Raw genomic sequence first — 24,510 nt, 5'->3', positions numbered from 1 at the left:
TGGTGATTCCCCCAAACATTCAGTCAAAAGAAGACACAATCACATTTGGCAAAAATCTATTAAGTATTTATTGTAAGTTGTTACATTTAGATTTCTTTCTCTAGCAGCACTATTTAAATTACAGATATTCAAGGGCAGTTACCATAGTTTTCTTTTAATGCAAGATGTCATTGTGTAAACAAAGACAGAGACAGAACTGTAGATTAAAATGTACCACAACTGAGCACGCCGTTAACGTGATGCTAACTCATATGAAGTTAAAGGCTGATGAACAACAATTTTTGTGTCTTAGGACAAAACAAAAAACTAAACAATGACTGAAATAAATCATCAGCTGAAATAAATAAAAACAGTACAAAACAAATTTAAAATAGTGAACAGCTTGATCTGATGAGGTTGCTTGTAATCTACATCAGTCAGTCATTTTGCAAACATGTTCAGTGCCTGTTAAAAAAAATAAGTTGGTTACATGTTGATAAGTAGAATACATGTGGATGATTCAAAGAGATGACACAAACCCACAACAGCATTGTGAAAAGACAACAAAATGTGTTTCATCAGGAACATATTGAGTCCAACAGAGCGTGTTTTTATAACCAAACAATTTCTTTGACCTCTTTACAGTGAAACAAAAGGGAGATTATTATTTTGGCACATTTTACTCAACAAAGAGGCATTGCTATTCTTCAGGTTTCTCAAAAATTTTACATAGCTCAAATAATTTTTTAAGTTTTAAACTGACATTTGGCAAATACACTTACTTGCTTGTTTTTTTTTTTTTATGAGAGTCGCACAAGGCAATAAATACGAAGCTGGAACAAGGCGCCGGTTAGCTTAGTATTCAACATTGAATAGTTTGACACATTACCCACTATAATCAATAAATGATTATTTTTATTGGTCTTAGAACCTGTTATGTGTTTTTATCTTGGCTCAGTTGAGTCAATTGAGACAGGAGTCTCACAGGAGTTTGGCTAACTAGCTTAACGGAACTAAGCTAGCCGGCTACCTGCAGCTTCATAGTTAGCATATAAATGCAGTCTATGTAGAATTTTTTTCTTTTTCACATCCATCACTTTACAAGAAGTCTTACAGATCTAAGGCAATCGTTTAAATCCTTTTACGTCCACATTATCTGACTTGATTTGGGCACAAATATTTCTTCAGTCTTAAATTTTTCATCTTATCTGTATTATACTAGCATATGCAGAGAATTAATGTCGCAAATGCCGAATGCTTTAAATTTTGTTCCCATTCTGTCTTCAAGTACCAATTTACATCGCTGTCAGATGAAGCTATATGAGGTGACCTGCTTCATCAGTTTAGAAGGTAGAAAAGTATTTTCAATGCTACAGTTGAGGACTGATGATCAGTCTCCTCTGAAACTTTTCAAAGTCATGATGAAAACAATCATACTCTTGGGCAGCACGACCCTGTAGGATGGGGACACAGTGCTCTGTTTTCTATTGGACTCATGCATTCACCCATATACTGGCTACTGTTTAAAGCTCAATGGTCGTTTTCTCATCTCTGTTATTTCAGATCTTAAAATGGAGTTTACATCTGCTCTGTGTGGCAAGATGAGGCTCCCCATGAGAAATAAAATGTCGCTCCCGCCGACCATTAGTGACCACAAAGGTCAAATTTCACTTGTCTTGATGTAAATAAAACAGTCATCATCAAAAGTTGTGAAGCAACCAGTGGAAAATAGTGAAAAGTTGAGCCTGACTGACCAGAATCCTGATTAAAAAGCACTGTCCTGGTAAAATTTCTCTGCAAATCATGCATGTGGAAGTAACCAACCGTAGTCTATATTTGTTAATACAAAGAGGGTCACTTAGTCATTCTGGCAATTCATGAGACACTCAAAACAAGAAGTACCCATAACCGTCGATATTAGTCAAACATACTAGAAGAAAAATATGAACCTCTCAAAAGAGCTTCTCATATTTTTAATTGTCTGCATACTGCAGTACTTGAATACATACTCATACAGTATCGTTTATAGCAAATAACTGAATTATTTCATTTATTTAGCACAAAGCATGCTGAATAGAAAAAATGTCACTTGTTTAGTCGCCTAAAGTGACGGTAAAATCTTTTTTTATTTTCACCTGCAGCTCAGTTCTCCACGACTGCAATCTATCTACAAAGGCATGACAAAAACCAAGAGGCTTAGGCATCTAAATCAATAAAGAGAAAAGTGATTGCCTAAAACTGTTAAAAACCAACTTCAAGCTGTACCTGCACAAACGTAATCTCTTTCCCAAAGTAGCACAAACACCTCTGGAAGAGGTACGAAAGAGACAATAGGAGGGTTTTCTCACGTAGGAGTAATAAAACGTCGATGTGATTTTTGTCGTAAAGCAGGCCCGTCTCTGCTCTAGCTGCTAATAACAGTGTCGTATGTGTAATGTCACAGAGAGAGGAAGTGAGAGCCCAAGAGAGGGAAAGCGAGACAGACAGAGAAAGAGATCTTGAGGTCTGTTGTGAAGCATAAAGAGGCACCAAATCCAACAGAAGTGAACACACAACGTCAGTCAATAAACCCGTCTATCTTTAGCCACGCTGCATTGTGGGAAAGAAAAATCTATACACCATCAACCTTCCTATTCTATTTTCCATTATGGGTCACGAGTGAAAAAAAATTAATGTTAAAAAATAAATTACTAAATCCAACCTCAACTTGACGCTAAAAGTGAGAGCTGAGTAACTTATTACTATGAAAACACACTTCTGCTCTCACTTAAACGCTACTGTATTAACACAGTGATAGTCTGACCGGATGTGGCTACACAAAGAACAGGAAGAAGAATAGAAAAATAAGTTGCTGCTGTATTCTGATGACACAGTGCTGCACTCGCTTCGTTACAAATTCACGATTCAGCGCAGACTCCACTGACAAACAACAAAATATAACAATTGTGATTATAAGTATTTCATGACAAGAGGAAACTTTAAATTTGAATCCATGAATGAATGATGCTTATTGTACTGGCTAGCCTGTTTCCAGTTCGCTTTAACTCAGTCCTTCAAAGTAAGACCATGTAACTTTTGAATGCTGGAATTAAAAATAATAAGAAAAAAATAGCGGTGGGACCACTAGCTTGTGGCGGCTAATGTTATCCTGCTTGAAGTTTGCTGATGTTACAACTTGGTTTATACTTCTGCATCGGATCTATGCAGAGAATAAGCCGTAGCCAAAGTGAACACCCTCCTACGCCAGTGTAAGCATTTATAGTTGGTGTGTCAGCCTTGTTCTGTAATCACGTTGCAGCTTCTCTGCTTTTTCTGTGTACTTCAAATAATGGAGTTGATGTTAATAGATGTGGAACAACAATTACTTTTGACAGACGCCACAGTAATTTATTATTATTTTTTTTTTTTATGTTGGCACCAATCCAGCCACTAAGGCCACGTTTACACGAATCCGATTTTTGGGAGAAACCGCATAGGGCTTGTCTTGCACAGTTCTGCCTGCCGTCAGTGATGGATCCGGATCTTCCTGAGACTGAAACTACACCCTTTTGAATTCAGGTCTCAGGGTGAAAAAGAAAACTGAGGAGCCTGTGCGGTTCCTTTTTTCATTCGTTTTAACAGCCTGATACGAACACGATGACGCCATCGCCCCACTCTCGCGCCTCGACCCAACGTCTCATGACAACAACGTTAACGGCGGACTACAGGTTTGTAACGGTGCTGCATCAGATATTGACCCTTGTTGGGTGGCCAGGTCCAATATATACTGTTGCTTCATCACTACCACTAGCTAAAGGTAATTACGGGCTGTACGGCATGCAAGGTTGATGCGCATGCTCCGCCTCTTCCTCTTCTTCCTTTTTTGGTGTCTAGCCGAAACAGCGTCACGCACAGGCCTGGGATATGTACTACAGCCTTTCTACAAATGCGGTTTCGCAATGGATCCACATTTACGGAGAAATACTCGACACGACGCCAAGGAAAACCGGATCGTTTTCGTATGTGTACGTGGCCTAAGAAAGTAGGCAAGAGCCAAAAAAAAAAAAAAAAAAAATTGAGTGGCCGTGGTGTATTGTTACATTTCTTAAGGTAAATATAACACTGTGGGTACACTAGTGAAGATAAGAGAAATGAACAGCAATTTGTTTTCAATAGAAGATGGCGTTATGAAGCGTCAAAGTGACACGGCGCTACTAGATAGGCGTAATACGCTACATATCAAAGTTGAAATGGCTTATTTTTTTCCCCAACACACCACAGATGTAGTGATCAGTCATGTGCATTTGTTTCTCTAGTTAACATTTAAATGTCACCCGACACTTTGCTGTTTCACAGATAAAACAGGCATCTGCAACTGTGAACCAGCATTTGAGCAAAACATCAACGGCGACTCTGCGATAAACGTAGCCGCTCATACTGACTCACCTGTAACTTTTGTTGCTCTAAGTGTGAATGTAGCGTAATGCATATACGGCATAGCCCTACACCCTCATGCCTACAGGCCAGAGAAGCAGGCCTTAGCCTATGCGAGTACCCTGTTGTCTTTACACTTGTGCGCTGGTGTGTCAGATTTATTGTGTAATTACACAGATGACAACTTTCAGTGAAATCACTGCAACGCAGAAAAAGGAAGACGCCTAGTTAGGTAGGTAGGTGTTGTGTAGGAGCCAGGCGGAGGGTGAATTAGACTTTTTTGGGCTTGGGATGTGTGGTTACATTTTTGAAGAGGCTTGCCTAAAGCTACAGCGTAGGCTACGGCGATGGTTTGGAGCCATGGCACACCTGAAGCAGAGATCTGACGCAGAAGCATAAATCTATCACGTGCTACTTTCAGATGATGTTTTATTAATTTTTTTTATATAATGTTTTATTTTTGCCCTCAACCGTCACCTGTGGCAACAACAACCATAGTCTGGCTTAAGTTACATAGTCTCGCTTTAAAAAAAAAAAAAAAGACCAAATGTTACAGTGAAAAATGACGGGACAAGGACAAGCCCTGGGTGGCCCTAACACCTCATTTACCTCACAGGCTGGAGCTGGGTATGTCACAGCAAGTCAGGATGTTGTTGCTCCTCACAGTAAATAAATAAAAAGTTTCATTCCCCTCAGTTCAGAAATACTGCACACGGTCAGCTGCTACTCTTGTAGCCTGAGTAATGAGAGTTTTCCTGACAGTCGCTCAACTGCCAGTTGAATTCCAGTCGTCTAGCTCACCAAGACTCCAGCACACAGCCACATAATGTCAGACAACACATTTATTTGTTTTCAGCAAGGTTTCTTTTTTATCATCACCAAGGCATATACTATTTTCTCTGTATATTTCTGTGTGTGTGTGTGTATATATATATGTATATATATATATATAAACAAAATAAGCGTACATTTTTGCTGAATAAGATTGAAGAATATCAGCAAAGGGCAATGTAAACCATGGTCCATCTAAAACAGGTGAAAGGTGCGCTAGCTGGCCCTTTCCCAACTCACCCACAGTAACAGATTTGCATAGGCAAAAATGGGATTAGCCCTTAGACAGTGGATTCCTGAATTCTTTATAGAGATGCAAAATCTAATTCAGCTCAGCACAATTAAAAACAAACATACATACAGACAGACGAAACAAAAAAAAAATAAAATAATGTTGACTAGGCCAAGCTCTCTTTAACCCCTCTGGTCATATACATAGTCATTTTCTGTGCACATTTTTGTTTACAGTGTTAGGCTTCAAGTAGATCTAAAAACAACTTGTACATTGACAACTAGATGTGAAATAAATTAACCAACATGAGAGGTAGTGAAAAGCCTACGGAGACGTTTGTTGTTGTTTTTTTTTTCTATACAAAGGAAAACAAAAATAAAACGTGTCAGTAAGGCCAAAGCTTCGCAAACCTCCTCTGTCCTGTCAGGACACTTCGGCTCCCAACCTTTTCTCTCTTTTTCTTCAGTTGATAAAACCGCAGCCACGTTTCATCAAAGACCCACTCACTTGGAAATTCAGAGACAGAAAAAAAAAAAAAAAAAAAAAATTTAAAACAATAAAAATAACCTAAATTCAGCGATGACACTACGTCACTTCACATCATCGTCATTGCTTGTAAAATCCACATTTGAAATGCAGTTATTAAAAATAAACAACCGTGTACTCTTTTTTTTTCTTTTTTTTTCTCCCCACACCGCGTAAAAGTCACAATAAATTAAGAGGGAGGGACGTGAGCAGAAAACCTGCCTTGCTCGTCCTCCCTGTAAAATGCTCCCAGTTTTAAACTCAAGACTGTAGCGCTGGGCAGAGACTCATAACCAGCTTCAAACCTGCTGGCGGTTGGCTCCCCATAGAGTATCTAATAAGCTACACACATCTCACTACTTATAAATGTAAACTTGGTTTGATTGCACCATGATTTCATTATCTGGTTCTTGGTGAAACATTCTCGTGTTAGTTACTATATAGACTCGGCAACAAGGAAACGTGTGCAGAAGAGGGATTTACTTCGGCGAGAGAGCGCTTCATGAGTGACAGGCGTCAGAGCGTTCCGGAGATGTCCAATTACGACGCCTAACAGGCTTCTTTCCGGGGAACGAAAGCCGCACCGAGGAGTAAAAATGATTCCTCAGTATCAGAATTGGTTCTGTATTCCTCTGCTTCTAAACAACTGGGCGCATGCATGCACAGCTCTTCATTAAAGCAGCCAAGCAATACCAATCAAGCCCTTAATGGATATATTAACGTAGTCTGCGTATGAGTACTGTATTGCCAAAGGTTAAATAGAGTACATTTTAATAAGGAACATTGCAAAACTTTGGAGTGATTATTTGACTCAACTTTCACGGATGAGTCGCGCCCAGTAAATCACAACAGCTTTTGTCGGAATATGACAGGCAAACTGGCAGTTTCCTCTAGTTAGCATTTTTAACACTGCAAGTGAAAATAATTGTGGAGGACACTTTTCCATTTGTGGTCCAGCAAAACACCACGATTTCTGTTTTTCAAGATTAACCGAATGTCCTTAGTAGTTCTTCTGGTGAAACTCGCAGGTGCTAACTAGAAAAAGCCAGTTTTGTTACGTGATCCGACAGCGGCATTACAAGGTTTTCAAACAGCTGACTCCCGTCTCGAAAATGTACAAGATCTGACAATTCAAAACAAACCTGACATAGCGAGCCACAGCCTAAAATCAGCTCCAGTCTGTCATCACTACATACATCCAATTGCACTTTAAAAGTCTGCCAGACATCCCGCTCCGCCTGCTCTTTAACTGAATCTAGACCAAGCTTGGCACGTGAACTTCAGGTAGTTTAAAGGAGGCGGCAACACGGACGCCTACATTTATCAGTGAGGAGTGGCACTGTTTCATTGACACTTTAAGACTGCACTAACCACCAATCAACCAAAACCAGGAGGTCAGCTATCCATCAAATGACATATAGTCGGAGGCTCAGTTCATTAAGAAGAAAAAAAAAAAAGAAAGAAAAAAAAAGCATATACTGCACTCATGCACTTTCTACTGCACGTCCACAGGAACAAAGTTCATGTTCACATCATAAAAAACATCTTTTTATTTACCAAAAAATGTTAATGGGACATTTGGCAAGACCCCCATAAACTTTTCTTTTTAAGTGTGTAACTGTACCATACACACACAAATATCCGTTATCATTGCATGCTGTCAAAGTCGGATTAGAAAAACAAACCAGAGTGTGTGAGGGCTGGCAGTGGGGATGGAGGGTTAGCATGGCTAGCACAGGCATGCTAACTGCTTGCCTACAGCATGCTGAAACCAAGTCGGCTTTTTCAAAAAAGGCTAGTGTGTAGCACGACAAACTCCTCAGTTAATAGAATTACACCAACCCTCTTCACTAACTCTGGGGAAAAAAGCGAGTGTCTTGAGCAGGCAGTAGCTATCTGAAGGGCTACCACAAGCTGGAATGATCGATACTCCACAGCTTGGGCACAAGCCACATCAGTAAATCTTCACAGCATCTTTTGACATCATGTTTGGCACCAACACCTCTGCTCCTATCGGACGTCCAACCCCAAAACTGCTGTCGAAAGCTTAAGCCTTACAGACAAAAACCAGGGTTTAGTAACCCCTTCTAATTCTATTAGCGTCTGTGGCATCTGCTGCTGTCCTCCAAGCAGAGCCAGCTTCCCGTAATGCTCACTGTAGAACACTCAAAAGGTAAACCCTCTTTTTCTGCTCAAGAATTTCAAAATGTCGATGACCATCTATTTGGAGTGGATGTGAGATTCTTTTTTTTTTTTTTTCTCCCCCACACTGGGCACCTGTGCTTGTCAGGCTGTAATGGTCTGAGTTGGAGGGAGGAGGGGGGGAAAAAGATGGGAGGTAGGGATCGTTGGACAAACTGTGGTTGCTTTCCAGAAAAACTCCAGCAGCGCTTGTGGTGCCTTTCCTTGCGCGTAAAAGGCATTTTCTCACCGGAGAGATATTTTTTGTTTAAAGTTCAAGAGTAACAATAATAACAGGTGTAGCTGCCCAACCACAAGTCTAGCCCTTACTTCTCCCAGTGAAAGAATCCTAAAGAAAGAAAGTGCTTGGACGGACGGATGAATGGATGGACAGGTGGATAGATGGATGGGTGCTGCTGCCTGTGCTGCAGAAGCCTTCAAACCTCCTCAATAAAAAAAGTAGCAGTAAGCTTAAAATTGGCAGAAGTGTACTTTTTCCCTTCACTGAACACAGACAGCCAGACAGAAAGACAGCTCCCTTGCCTTAATACCTCTCAGTATTCAAAAAATGGTTGCAGTCCGCGGCTTGTATCGTCAACCTAGTGTAGAGAGAGAGAGAGAGAGGGAGCTGCATGCAAAGCCAGTGTTTCTACTGGTTAAACGGGACAGGATGCCCCAACTCCCACCAGCTACTAGGTGTCACGTTTGGACAGTGAAGAAATCAAAAGAAAAACCAAATCCAAGGAATGGGACAGATGTAGAAAAATAAAACAGAATGATTAAAGACATGTTATCATTGTGAGCAAAAAGCATCGGGTCTAAATGTTACAGTACAGGAACAGAGGGCTTGTCCTCTCTCTCTCTCTCTCTGTCTGTCCCCACCGCCTGAGGAGTCCTTGTCCACAGTTAACCAACAGCTGGCCCTCAGCTTGGCCATTTCAACTGATAGCTGATACGTGGGTTGGCCAGTCAACCAAAACAGCACAAATTGCTAGCAAAACAATCACTGGCCAGCATTAATGGTCTCAAACTGACCAATAACCAACCAGCAAAGGCTGACCTGGCTCCAGTGGAGAACTGGATATAAATTGCTTAAAAAAATATAAATAAAAAACAAAACAAAAAAAAACAACCAGCTATCTTGGATGGCATTCAGTCTTTTCAATCAAAAAAGAGGGAGAGATTTTCCAAACCCAACTTCTGGCACCATAGTAGTATTCGAAGTTTAAGTAGTAGTCTTGTTGGCGTACGATGGCAATGTCGGAGGGTGGAGGAGTCTAGGTGTCGAGGCAGGTGCGCCTCCTGCTAGCCAGGAGGTCTCTGTAAACGGAGGAGTTGAGGAAACGGGGGAAGGAGTCGCGGTGCATCAGGGTGTAAATCTGGAGCTGGGCCTCCTCGTACATCAGGTTGCTGGGCTCCGCCAGGCTCTGGTTTATTCCTTCTCTGACCCGCGAGTCCAGACTCACCTGGGAGGACAAGAAGAATGAACTTAATTTATAAACTAGTGGTTTGTTGTTTACCAGGGACTCTGTTAAACCGTCACACAGAGACCAGTGGAATATGTGCTAAAGAGCGTGTCAGCATTGTGTGTTAGCATCCTAACATTAAGGCTATGGCTTATGGGAACTTACTGGATTTTCCAGGTATTAAATAGAAGGGAAGGGATTTCTCTGACATTTCACCACAAATTCATCAGGATAAATCCTCTTGGGATGATAAATGATTAAACTAAATTTCACAGCATGGGTCATATGCTAATTAATCATGGCTGTGATTGTCTACCCTACCATTTGTTGTAACTTCACTACAAGAGGTCCAATGCACTTGTGTCACACAAGTAAACTCTACAGTACCACAATAAGAACAACTACACAGGGTGTCAGTATGCAACCACATGAGCATAACTGAGGCCTTATTTAAAATGTTTTTGACCTCCTTCTGCCGTAGCTCACCTCCTTGGGCGATAATATGGACACGTAGTCTTCGTATATGATCCTGGCCTTCTCATCCACCACGGAGGGACTCGTCTCCTTCTTCAACTCTTCACAGGCCATCCAGAAAAGCAGGTTGTCCTCGCTGTACTCGGAGCGCAGGAACTCCCGGAAGATCTCCCGGCCCTCCAAAGAGCGCAGCATCATCTCAAAGCTCCGTGCCCACGACAGCAACTCCTCCAGGCTGGGGTGTCTGCAGTTGAACATGAGTGTGAGAGCAACGGAGGCACGCAGATGCACAAACACGCCGCATAAACAGAGAACTGGACTCACTGTTCTTCAGCAGCTTCAATACTGTCCATCTTGGTGCAGGTTTGTCGTTCACTCCTCTCCATCCTGTCTTCATTCCTGCATTAGAGGCAACAGGGGATTAAGATCTTTTAAATTAAAAGCCTGGATGTTTCTCTGGCAGTTGGTACATTTGACTTATAGTTACATAGATCTAAACTATTTCTACCTACGTATTCTACATGTATCGAATCTTACAGCTGCAACATTACAGAAACATATTTATTGGCGCCATGTGGATCAGCTTTGTAACCTTTGATGAGTAAAACTCCTCTGTACTCAAACAACTCCATTTGTCCTCTCGCTCTAGATGTCAAAAGTTAATCAAGATTAAAAAGATTAGCATCATAGCCAATGGAGTCAGTTTTAATCAATTGATCGCTATTTAAATCCAGATTTGTTTTCTGTCCTCTCTCTATTGTTCCATGGCCACGCCAGCTGTCAAAATATCCCGATATGCACTCGGTTAAACCCTGGAATTGCTTCATAACGCACAGCATCACAAGGAGGGGAATAAATGCATGCACGAGTACCTTCTCCGAATATTTTTTGCAGAACGGTTCCTACCTTAACTCACCAAATTCAAAATGCACTTTGGAAGTGTCAAAAGAAAGGCTTCGATTGGCTATTGTCACTGTACGCCTTCGTGCTCAGAAGCAGATTAATCTTTTATGTAGGCGTGCATTCAACTAATTTTACACTGTACAGCTGCACACTGTATTAGCGCCTAAATGAGGGAAACGCATAGTTTAAATATAAGGACCTGGACTGGGTAGATACATATATATATATATATATTAAAAACAAGGGCTTCACACACCACGGCCTCACATTAATCAGAGAGGAACAGAAACTCAGTAATGGGTCATTTTCATATATCAGCTGCACATATTTAACTTATGTGAAGTACTTTCATTTCATTAAACGTTAAAACTAGACCGTTTAATAAATGTTTATATATGAAGTTCAGTCCACTGGTCATGAGGACTTACACTCACGCCTGTGAAAACAGTCAAACAGTCAAACGCTGTGGCTCCAGAGCTTTCAGTCATGCTGATTTGCATTGTGGGAGACAGCCTTTTATGAGGGGGCTCAAATAAAACAAGCTCTTATCTCCCTTTTTATAGCCAAAATTATTCAATCATAAGAAAATTTATTAAAAATATTTCTGAAATGCAAAATTCAAACATTATGCAGGTACACCGTCTCGCCAGTGTCTCGGTGCTGGTTCCGCTGCACTCTCCATCTACATCCACAGCTCATTTCTCTCAGCTTCTCTCGCACCATAGCTTCAGTTGAAGCCTTTATGTCAACACTCGAAAACACACATGGTAGCCTCTCTGTCTATCGTAGCGCAGTCACACTTGCTGAGTCCACAATGCAACACACACTGCGCTGTCTATTTTTGTCCCACCATGGAGGATCTTTCCTTCCTCTCGCTGTCTCTTGTCAAAGTCCCCATTGTGCAGCAGTAATGGGCTAAGCTAGCCACAGCCCCCTGGCGCCCTCACAATACAGCTAAATATACAGGCTGTTCTTCACAGCTGTTTTGCATGTGATGTGTGGATGGAAATAGAAGGCACCCCACACAGATAAGGGCCTCGTGTAAGGGCGGGCGAGGAGTGGTTACAGAGTACATGAGTGGACGGGGTCGGAAAGCAGGGAAAAGCCAAGAGAAAGGAAATGAAAAATGGTCTGTTAACACTTACTCACCTCCAGTGTCTAAACTTAAGCACAGCGGCTGACAAGAACTCCTGTGATTCACACACACACATCTCTACGATTTCGCTTCGTAGCCAAAAAAAAAAAAAAGAAGAAGAAGAAGAGGCACAGAGAGCTTACAGTGATTTCCAGGTAACTCATACAAAGGTCTCAACTGAGCTCCCCTAATTATCCCACAAATAAACACAGAGGCTACCAAAGACAATTTTCCAGGCTCTTTCTGGAGGTCCGACACCAGCGTCTGACTGAGAGGCACACAGCGGAGTCACAGTCCGCAAGCTGCCACCACTTCAGATGAAGTGGTGTGAAAGAAGCAGCACATTCACCATTCACTGGCTGAAAACAATGTTTCATTCACTCGTCTCTCCCGGCGAGAGCGGAGCCTCAGCGGGGCAGCTGTGGGAGCCGCATACCAGCTCCTGGTCTTGGTGCCTTGCTCAGGGGCAACGTGGGGCAGTTCAGTCCTAAACTATCAGGGCAGTCTGCGGGTGTCAGGATACTGATATGTTTTCTGTTGTGTTGGCTGTGTTCTTGCATACAAAGTTCCAGTATCATTAAATCGCCCTATACTACATATTATTTTGCTATAGTATAGTATAGTATAGTATAGTATAGTATAGTATAGTATACAGTGTGGTACACTATAGTATGGTACTGGATCGTATAATACAGTATAATACTTTTAAATGTAGTATTAATTGTAGTAATACTGCAAAAAAAGTTGATTGCTGAGCACAGTACTGCTTCCCTGAAATACCAAAACTGATTTACCTTTCTGTTTGTCTCTAGATTAAATTAAGCAAGACATGCCATGTTAATAACAATTAGAGGGCTTAGGCTTTGGATAGTGCCAGACTAGAACCCTCCAGCCTTATACTTATACTACACACGGACATGAAACCTCTCCTCTACCTCTTAACATGAAAGCACAAATAGCCACATATATATTCACCAAAACATCTCAATCTGTTTTGTTTAAACCCATCACTCGAACCCAGAAGTCAGAGTTTCATCAGACCCAAGGCCTTCGGCTCCAACAATAAAAACTGTGTCACTGTCCCACTATTCACATGCTGAACTGTGGTCACCTAGTGCACCAGCTAAATAGGGGAAATACCTGTCTTTCCCCAAAAACATTTCCATTGCAAATAACAGGCTCTCGCGTGGAAGTCACAACAACCACCCTGCTGTTCTAAAAATATAATGTAACGGTTCCAAAGCCCTGCCCTTCATTTATACATAATCTCACCTATCACATCTGCTCTGTCTCCACTGATACATGGTGGTGTAATAAGAGGACGGGCCATCCTTGAACTTAACACACTGGGCGAAAGCCTGCCTTATCAAATGCATAATGCATTGGTGCATAATTTCTGCTCACTCCAAGAGTTGTTGCTCGGATGGACGTCACATGGCTCCTGTACTTCACTGTTGCTGACTGATGGTTGGGCAGGAGGGGCCAAGCAGAACCCAAACTCACACACACACCTCGTCTTATATCGTATATAAATAACGTGAGACTTAAAAAGGCAACATTTCTGCAATGAAATTCAATGGCAAAAGTTAATGTGTTTGCTGGATTCGCTGCACCGGGCAGCTCCTCTGTGTCAGTATAAACTCTGCCCTTATTCAGCTGAATTTTAGGGAACTCAACATCACAGATTACGCAACAGGATTAAGGGCAGCACCAACTGTGTGTTGTTTCTGGGGTTATTTCTTTCTAAGTACTACTACTACACGGTGTTCACCAGCTAGACACCAAAGCTGATTAGTACCTGACTACAGAATAGCACACTATAGGACTGTGTGATATAATATAGTGTGGTTAGTACAGTTCGTTACATAGTAGGTTCTTACCAGAGACACTTGCAACAACCGCACCAGCAGAGGCAGCAGGTATTGGGTCGGGGCTGTCCAGGGGCCTGGGGTGGGGCCTCGATATGAGCCGCCTGCCTTTTTCTCATCTCCACTCCACTCACACTGCGGGGCTTCACAATGAATACACACAATGAGTGCACGTAGAGGTTAAACACAGCTAAATACTCCTCAAATGAATGACACTATAACAGAGAGCACAGTTAGTTGTAGTTTTTCCTTACCATCAATATATCACATTAGAGGGGTAAAATAAATCACTGTGTGTGTGTGTGTGTGTGTGTGTGTGTGTGTGTGAGATGAAGCCAGACAGAGAGAGAAACAGGCGGGAACAAGAGGATTCCCTTCCTTGTACGGTAGGGGCTTTCTGGCGTTAAGCCAAGTCTTTCACTCAGCTGTGACACACTTCACATGCATTTCAATGGGACACAGGCAGAAACAGCATCTTCACCCCACATACACACGTGCGGAGTAAACACACAAATGCACACGCGTGTGCACATTCGCATTAACCATCGCAGTTCTTTCTACTTTCATCTTCCGCGCCCTCACAACATTCAAATCCACAGCCTGCACATGAGGATTCAGAGAGTGTAACAACATAAATAAAGTGGTGCTGCTCTTTTACAGTGACCCTGGTCAAACTGAATTTAGCACTAGTGTCTGAGGGACTTAAAAATAACACCAACACTTCATTCCACTGCGGTTTAATATTCTCTCTTCCTGTAAACCACAATTTAATACGTCCTCTTTGCCTTTTTTTTGCTATTTGCCTATTCAGACCTGCTAATGTGCAACCATCCTCTTGGTCCTAGGATTCCTGTATATTCATTTGTGAAGTTAAGTCCAATCAATAAATCTTTTTCCTTAAATAAAGACTGTTATTCACCAAGTGACCTCTTCTCTCAAGTCAGATGAGGTGGAATGGCTGACAGACCAATGACTAAAAACTGACTTTGTCTTGTGAGACAGTTTTGAAGGTTAAAACTAATACCAGTGGACACCAACAACAGAGTCCTTGAGGTTGCTTATACATGTACGAATGTGCTCATGTTTTGAGGTATCCCGCCTGTACCGCCACCTGGGAAAAGAATTTTATTTAGGCTTGGATTTGAACAACTCAAAAAGCATTGACTGCTTACACAAAATGAACCACAAATCTCACTGGGGGTCGAGTGCCTGTACATTGCTGCTGAAATGGTAAAATTGCCCAGTTTGGGCTGAATAAAGCATCCATCCATCCATCCATGTCTGCACATTTGAAGCCATTAGTTACCAGATATTATCTCCATTTTAACCCATTAAACGGAAACAAATATGACATAAAAATATAAATTTCATGCCTAGTACCCAAGAGGGATTCTGTTTTCTTGTTCTGAGTAACAATCTGAAACCTTAAACGTATGTTTCGTAAACCGTAGTTCATTGCATTCGGCACCTGCATTCAGCTGTGAAACTTGCTTAAATGATCATCATCAGTGATCACTGATGCCACAGAGAATCATTCCAAACTGTGCACTCTGTATCACTCTCAACTATTCCTAGAATTTGACACACTTGGGATGAACTGTGCGTTGCCCAATGAAACGTTCCCGTTGAGCAATTTCTATGACACTGCAGCTACGCCTAAGCAGTTTTTTTTCAAAGAACCACGGGCCACCAAACCTTTCTGTTCTCCGTTAAAGTTTTATGCTGACCATCGCTGCAGATCTCCCCTGGCCTTTGCTTTGCCCTTGCAGGTAGAAGCAGTGAAGGAGTCGCTTTAACAATAAGCCGCCTCTAAGCCCTTCAGGTCTATAAGACTATAAGTAAAAATACCACTATCTAAGCATTCATTCTAATGTGAGAACAAATAAGATACAGTGTTGTCTGCTAATGCTATTTATCATCTAGTCATAGATTAAGAGGCTGGGAAAACCCTTATCCCACAGTGCAGTAAGCTTAAACTATAGCAGCTCTGTCTGAGAGCCAAACTCAACATCAGGAAACACCGCAAAGATCAAAGAACATTCTTCTTTTGTGACCACTGACTGAAGCGCCTCGCACTCTGGAAATCTAAAATATTATTAAGGAAGCAGGACTCTTACCTCTAAAGCCATTGTTCAAATTTAAACAACAACTCGAAAATCCACATAAAAACAACGGCGCTTCATCAGAGGAGTCGTCTCCCGTCTCTATCGTTCCCTCCACTCTGCACAAACGCGTGTGATTTATTACAGTGATGATGCACGGCAGGTAAGGCCGAGGCGACCAGCCTGATATGCAAATGCCATCGCCTGACCAGCCGAGCGGCCATCAGTTATTCAGCGAAACAGGCAGCACCATTGGAAAAACAGGCTGCTAGATGCAAAACGACAGCAAGGCTACGGCTTTGTTCCAAACCCGGAGAAGGAGGCCGCATTGACAGGACATGCAAATGTGGAGTGGAAATACAAATACACTGAGATGAGAGGTAGGGGAGAAAATAAAGAGATAACGAAAAAGAGAGCCACGAAATTGGCATTATGTGCAGCGGTTTTTGTAAACTCCTCAGACATTTCCTACATGATTATTAGAAAGTAATCTAGTTTGAAAACTCCACTTTCTTTCAACATCACATCCTGTTGCACAAATGACTGCCAGTCGCACAACTGCAGATGAGTTTGCAGCTCGTGCATTATGACGTGGACAAAAAATCCAACATTAACACAACAGAAGAGGATCTCAAGTTGCAAATTTCATGAATCTACAGCTCAGCATTCAAGGACACCAATGTTGTGTACTAAAAGTAGTATTAAATGATCTGACTGACGCAACGTAACCAAATCTCACACTAGAATCCAAAACAAAGATGAAATAAGAGCAGACTTGTAGGGTTTCTTGAAGACGTTTGGCCACACATCCATTGGTTTTTCAAGAAACCCAATCAGTCCAGTTGCTCTTACTTCATCTTAGATATTTGGATATAACATGACCTGGATGACTGGGAACTTTTCCAGGCATGATAAATGCACTGTCATGTACTCATCAGCCAGACTGATCAGTTATTAGTGATTTACCAATTGCAATCAATCTAGATAGAACACCAGAGAGGAGAGGTTGTTTCATGGGTTGAAACAATACAAACGGTCCAAGCTATCACGACGCACCCCTTTAAAAGTAACCACATTTCTTTTGTTTTTTTTTTTCACTAATAAGAAGTGTTATGGAGTGCTGATTACATTGGCATTTTTATCCGCCTCTAGCTTCAAAAAAGATCTTAACTTTTCAACTTTACATGAGTGTGACATCAAAGAGCAGCAGAGATGTCAAAACAGTCCCTCTTTGTTCCAACGGTGATTTAGAGGACTAGACTGCCATCATCCAGAATCTGGATAAGGTCATAGGGAGTGTAAAAGCCCTAGGATGGAACGGATGGTAAACAAACGTTGTTTGTTCCTTGAACATCCAAAACCACTATCATGTATTGGTTCACATTACCATTCAAATGAGACACTTGGGTTTATGTTGACGTAGCTAAACGTTTCTTTAAAGTCCTCATCTGAAGCATTTTAAAGTGTCAATCTTGTTCAAGTAAATAAATGTCTGTGTAGTTACCATTTATTGACAAAGGAGGTAACCCAATGATCAATGAGCCTTTGGCTATAGACACAGATCCGGCATAACATTATGACCACCTTCCTAATATTGTGTAGGTTTCCCTTGCGCCCCCAATACAGTTGTGACTCATCAGAGACTGGACAAATGGGCATGGGCTTTCTGAGGGTGTCCAGGATGTTGTTAGTGGAGGGGCCACTGTGGATGATCCCACAGATACTTGATCATTTTGGGATCCAGTAAATTCTGAGGCCAGGTCAACAGCTTGTCCTTCTGTGGATGACTGCTGCCATCAAGGAGTGTCATTGCTATGGGGTGGGGGTGCCTGGTACACCTCTAAGTAACATTTGCATAAATGCCAGGTCCAAAAGTTTCCCAGATGAATATTGCAATGTCACAACACGGTCAATGTTATTTACATCTCCTGTCAGTGGTTTGAATGTTGTGGCTGATCAGTGTGTCGCTATAAAAAGATAGGTGGATATTATTGCAGAATGCAAAATATTTGATAAGTGATAACTGATGGTTTAAAAATGGAGCCTAACGCAATCTAAACACTCTCTGCTATTTCAGCTTCTCTTTAAAAGCATTTAACTCCAAAATCTCGAGTCAGCTTTCATTATGACGTAGTCAGAGGGAATGCAGTGTGTTTTGCTGGTGAGTTAAGCAACTATGCAACTATGAAAACAGGAAATGGAATTTATTACCATTTACTGACAGTGGATCAGTCTGAAGCACATTGCAGAGAGCAATGATACCAGAAAGAGCAGCCACAGCGAGCTGTTGGATGAAGAGCTGCACACCGCCAACATCTCAGCTGAGTAATTAACCTTTTTCACTGTGTGTTGTCATTTGAAAACTCAATGTGTGCAACATAAGATCAAGTTACTTCAAGAATGAAAGAAAAACACCAACTATTGTTTTATCTTTTTTTTTGATAAAAGGAGGTATTTTTTGCCTCCACACTTCTGTAAACTCCCATTCCTGTCAATGAGAAACTACATGGGTCTTGAATGATTGAGACTGATACCCCAAACACACATTTTAGGTTAATATAACGCAGCCTTTACATTCAAAAGATGCAACATCTCCTCCAGATGTCATTACAACTGAGCAGATATCAAACTTACCATGAATTAGTGAGTTCCTAAACACAGATCAGAAAGAGCAGTCATTGCATGAGGTAATAGGTTGCTGGATGATAGCAGGCTGGTGGACAAAGTGAGCGACTTGTGGAGCGTCTCAGTGTCTGTCTGGCTAACGGACTGGCTGGGCAGGGCGAGGAGCTTCTTTTCACCACAAGGAACAGAGGTTACTGGTGTCACCATGCCTGACCGACTGGCACAGAAAGGGACACGAGTGCTGAAGGCGAGATGTGACCACTTCCTCCCCCCGTTTCCTCGTTTCACGTGCTCCTTCTGCTTCTCTCTGCGGCGCCTCCTAGGCTTCCTTGGGTCTCGGTGAAAGGGTCATTTATGGACTTGAGAGTACAGGGAGCAGTGACAGTACAGCATCTGAAAAACAGAAAAACAGAAAATACAAGCTTTACAGTAAGAATTATTTTAACAGTTAACATAAAGATGAAGTATATTATCGTACATATGTATAAAATGAAAATAAAACTACTACCTAAAGGGCCAAAATCAAACAATAGCATAATAGCCATGATCCCCTTTTAACATCAACATTTTTGGTTAGAGTCTTCATTAACACTGAGTGGGGCACACAGTTTACGACCTGAAATGATGCTCTTATTAGTCAGAGAGTCAACTGACAGCAAACTAAACACGAACAGTTATTGTAATTGCTAAATACTGAAGTTATATATCCATTTATTGCGTGTAAAAATGTAAATATTCTGTATTTTCCTGTTTCACATGCATAGAAGCTGAATACCTTAAGTAGCCTTTTTCAACTTTTTGTAACTGAACTGAACTAAATCTATTACCAGTGATGAAGTCACTCATCCGCTGTAGCGTCATCCTGTTTCTACGTTCTACATATTTCGGTGCAGCACCCACTCTGATGCATCTGTGATAAGCTCAAGGATGTGGCTAAAACAAGACTGAATAAAGCAAACCAGAAAATGAACCAAATGCAGTAAGTGACTGATGATGCTGTCACCGTTATTATGTGTAGTTTAAACATTCATCGTCAAAGGATTAAGCTCATCATTGGTGCCGCAACCCAACACTCAATCACAGTCAGATGCCATATGCTGGGCTTTGTCCCTGAGGGAGGCCTAATGGTTGCAGAGCCTCGGAGGTTGCATGTTTTTCATACAGGAATTACTGTTCCAACAACGTGCTTACTCATAACAGCAGCTTAGGAGGGTTCACATGTTCACTTCAACCCGGCAGACTCTTTACGTTGTGAACAGATCGGTGATCGGTGGACGAAAAAATAGTTGGACAAATTAAAAATGATGAGTTAGACTAAGTTTGCGGATGTTTTAGCATTGACTTAAATGTCATGTAGTTTTGATTTTCTTAAAGCCAATCCAGAATAAATAGCAGCGCAAAGACAGACAGAGGGAGTTCACATGTAACTACAATCCCACGCATACAACGCAATACGCTGCTCTACTGTAAAACCAGCCTCTCAAAGAGGGAAGCATCAGTAACTGTTCATGCCAGTTTAAACTGCCCCGAACACAAATGTTTCCCTTGTGTTTTAAAAGACTATGAAATGGGGTTTTGCATAGTTGTGTCCAAAGATAAGGCTTTATGCGTTGTGAGATTCTTCACCGCTTGTTCCCAGGAGGAAGAGGGCCATAAAGTAACTTTGGTAACATCCTCTCTTACAAAACAGAGGAGGATTATTTAAGTGTTGGAAATCTTGACAGGCCGGAACAGCAAACAGAGCAGGAGGGCGGCATCTTGGTGACAGTAAGTCGGATGAAATGGATTGTTGATTCACTGATTGCTCAAATTAAAGAAAAGTGATTCCTTTAACTCATTGTTTTGCTACCTCAGTTCCTCCCGGAAACTCATCGCCTGATGTTTACCCCACGTGGGGCAAATGATCACAGAATCTTTTTTTTTTTCATTCCAACTGGAGAAGAACAATTGGATCAAAAATTTACAAGGTTATTAACCTTCCATGATCCTATTGAACGGGCCATGAAACGTTTAGATTATCCTTCTAAATCTGATTAAAACTTCCTTTCGATAAAGCCAGTCTGTTCTGATTGAGACGAGGCATTTTTTACTCTGGCTGGACTAATATTCAGATTATTAGTGGAGTACTAGTGCACTGTGTTTGACTGCTGGCCACACAAAACAAGTAGTTGTTACAGAGAGTAGTTGGATGAGAGAGCACAAATAAGGTCTAGACTGAACCAGCAAACAGAGTTTGACAAGTAAATGGGACAATTAAGGTAGGTAATCAATGAATTAACTATTGCAAATTAAGCTGGAAGCCAACATAACATCATTCTGTGTCTTTAGGGATGACTTAAATGTGCACACTAGTGCTTAAGCCTCTCTTCGGTACAAGTATACATCTGCATGTACAATATCTCTCCACCCTACAAGTAAATAACATAAATCTCCGATATGATGATAAGACAGATGGCATTCTGTGGAACTCTCTTAATGAGATGAATCAGGAGGTCTCCCAGCCTGGGTTCATCTGACTCAACACACCCATGGGAAACTGCAGAGTGGGTGCTCCCTCAGCTGTACACTGCAGGATCTCCTTCCAGTGCATAACACTTTAGGAAAAAATAAGCTTGGACAGACAAGAGAAAAATGCACTTCAAAGTGAGAAAGTTGACAAGATTGTTTGTGGTGGATGCACCATCTGCACGAAGGCCCGTGCATATCTTCAGATAAACAGCAGAACAGGCTCATCGGACCCTGCTCGCACCCTCTGTGCAGTGTGCACTAGCTCTGCTGGCTAGCTACCATGTTTTGCATGGTTTCTCCTGCAGCTGCCCCCGAACCATCCGAGCCCAGCCGCTGCAGCTCCAACCCGGTGGGAGAGGGGATCCCCTCTCAGCTGACACCACCGGGTGACAGCGTAATTACAGAGAGGACTGCACGGGGCTGACAGTCGCGCGGACATTTTTTTTCTTCCTCCCAGAAATCAAACACCACCCACTTTCTTTTTGCTAGCTTTAGCCGACAGATCCGCTATCTCTGGCAGCGAGAGGAGGCGGTGGCAGCTGAGCAGCAGCTAGCGCCGTGCTAACGCCAGCTAGCCAGTCCGTGTGGAGCATTAGCGCAGAATAATCAGCATCTTACCCCTTTGTGTCGGGTTGTCAGTGTCCTACGATGATAGGTGTGAAAGCGCGATGCTCCGATGCTCATTTAACGACATCGTAAATGGGAATCCTGGGGTGTAATGGCCATCGCCGCTGTTTTTCTGCCATCCGCCCCACTTCAGCACCGAACGCCGCCGAGCCCCTGGATGCACTGCGCAGGCGCGCTGCCTGCCACCGCTGCTCCGTGGCTGCAGTTGGTGAGAAGATGCACTGCTGAAGCTGTAATGCACGCAGGATCATTACAGCCCTGCCGCACGACGACGACGACCACCCTCACAACCACAAAATACCATATAGAGACAATGCTGCTGACTTCTTTGGACATCCACAGAAACGGTCAGGGGAACAGAGTCACTTCCGAGTCCGGAATAGAGTTAGAAAGGTCGCCATTCATAGCACAGAAGATGTATCCTCAGGTTATAAACCGTAAAAAAACAAATAAATAAACTCACACACGCATCATGCCTCTAAAATCACAGCAAGTACTTGAGATGAATTCATAAAGAAAGTTTTGTCCAATTTAGTAAAAATAATACTTAAATTATGTACACAACCAGTCAAAAGTTTGGACGCACCTTCTCATTCATGAGCACACTCACAATCTCATTTAAGCCATACATGACCTACTGCTGCAAGCTATATTCATTTGGTGGGTTTATAAAACCTCATTATACTTCCTACAGTGAATTAACTGTACATGCTGGTGATTATTTATGAGCAAATATTTAAACATTGACACGAGGTATCTTAATTTTTAACACCTGACATGGAAAAATATATCCGTGATAGACTCTCCTAACTGGGAGCTACTCCATTTAACGCTGTGCACTTGTTACATGCATTAAAAACGGTTGTATTGTGACGTTATTTCCTTTTGACACCCATCAGGTAGCTCACAAAACCTCTTCTTTATGATCCAGGGCAAACCACAAGGCCTGCCAAAAATATTAAACTGTAGATATTTAATGAAATTATGAAGTAAATAATTGCCCTTCTGCTTCGAGACACGCAGATGATTCGTTTATCTGTGCACTCACCGGGACAATCCATGGGGTTATTCAAAATTTCTGTAACTTTTAAATATCAAACATTTTAAAACTACTTTTAAAATCACTGTCGCTTAGAACAGAACATTTGGATCGGTCACTTCATCAGTGTGCATCTGCACTGTGAATCAAGACAGGTACAGTGGTGATGTAAAAACTATATGTTCCTACTTTTAACACAGGGGGGCACCAAAACTCTGCTCTCTCTCTCTTTCTCTCTTTCTCTCTCTCCCTCTCTCTCTCTCCCTCTCTCTCTCTCTCTCTCTCTCTCCCGTTAATTTCCTGTGAATTTGCTGCTATGCTGCTAAATAAATATATAACACACAGTTCTCTCTTGTCCCTCTCAAACAGTTGTGGCTCATCAGAGAATGGACATGGACCTACTGAGAGTGTCATGTGGTGTCATGTGGTGTCCGGAGTTATTCGGGGCCTGTTGTTACTTGGGGTCTTTGGGCCCTGTGGGTTGAGGGAAGGGGCCTCTGTGGATCATCCCACAGATACTTGATCAGTTTGAGATCAAGTGAATGTGGAGTCCAGGTCAACACCTTGTGCTGTTTTTTCATGTCTGCGGTTAATCTGAGGGGCCACGAGTATGTCTCTCAGGCGGGGTTCATCTTTCTGATCAGTAGTGGACGAGTAAAATATTAGTAAGTGTTGGGCATGAGACATTCATAATATAAATATATTATATTATATTATATATAAAGATTATATACAATATAATCTTTGAAAGGATTAAAGCTGTCAACCTGGGTCCATGCTAAAATACCTTTCACCAGATAGTATTCCAGTCTTAACTTTAAACATAGCTAAATGTAGCACCAGTCATTTTGACCTTAGCTGGCTGATCAGCTTCTCTTCCGCTAATATTGCAGCGTGCTTCTGGATTTCACCTGGAGACTGAATAGGCTCTTGGTGAATTGTGGGGAACTGGACAGAGTCAACTGTAATATGCAGCCTGGTGATTGGATCAGTAGCGATAGGGGGCGGGTCCCACTGTGTGCAGGAAGCTTAAATTGACAGGTCTAGTGTGGCACTCTGAGAAACAGTGCGCTGTTGAGACAGCTCCTGTATCGCTGAATGAGTGAAGTGCTGACTGAAAGATAACGTCTTCTGCATCCATTTATCCCTTTACTCAAATATGTTAAATTCATGTTAATGTGTATTTAATGTGTATTTAAAGAAATTATTATTAAAAAATAATATAAATTATAATATATAATTATACTATATATATATATATATATTATAATTATATATATATATATATATATATATATATATATATATATATATATATATATATATATATATATATATATATATATAAATGTCTAATCAACCCCCCTGCTGTACCCCCACGGACCCCCTAAGGGTTGCGGGCCCTCTGTTGAAGACCTATGCCTTTTCCCATCTTAGTTTTACCAGAAAAGAGGAATTGTTCTTTAAATAAATGTTTATCTATTTCAAACCAGCGTGCCCCGAGCAGTGCTATCATATCATCTCGCCTATCTATATCCCACTGAGTAATAAACGTATTGTGCGGTCAGATGCAGGTCTATAAATCAGGGGAAATAAATTGTT

The 24,510-nt window shown here is 41.6% G+C and overlaps 1 protein-coding gene across 1 annotated transcript; it reads right to left on the bottom strand.

Moving 5' to 3' along the window:
* Positions 1–50: 50 nt before the first annotated feature.
* Positions 51–22,039, bottom strand: rgs17 (regulator of G protein signaling 17). The gene is made up of 6 exons (XM_047603410.1): positions 21,861–22,039; positions 18,744–19,127; positions 14,020–14,150; positions 10,426–10,500; positions 10,114–10,345; positions 51–9,627 (listed from the first exon to the last, which is right to left on the bottom strand). Exons 2-6 carry the CDS (start codon positions 18,744–18,746, stop codon positions 9,439–9,441), a joined length of 630 nt encoding a protein of 209 aa, XP_047459366.1. The 5' UTR covers positions 18,747–19,127; positions 21,861–22,039; the 3' UTR covers positions 51–9,438.
* Between the last annotated feature and the right edge of the window lie 2,471 nt (positions 22,040–24,510).

Source organism: Mugil cephalus, chromosome 13 (genome assembly GCF_022458985.1).
Source record: "Mugil cephalus isolate CIBA_MC_2020 chromosome 13, CIBA_Mcephalus_1.1, whole genome shotgun sequence".
NCBI classification, from domain to species: Eukaryota; Metazoa; Chordata; class Actinopteri; order Mugiliformes; family Mugilidae; genus Mugil; species Mugil cephalus.
Note: the sequence above shows the minus strand (reverse complement) of the source record. Positions and strands in the feature narration are given on the sequence as shown.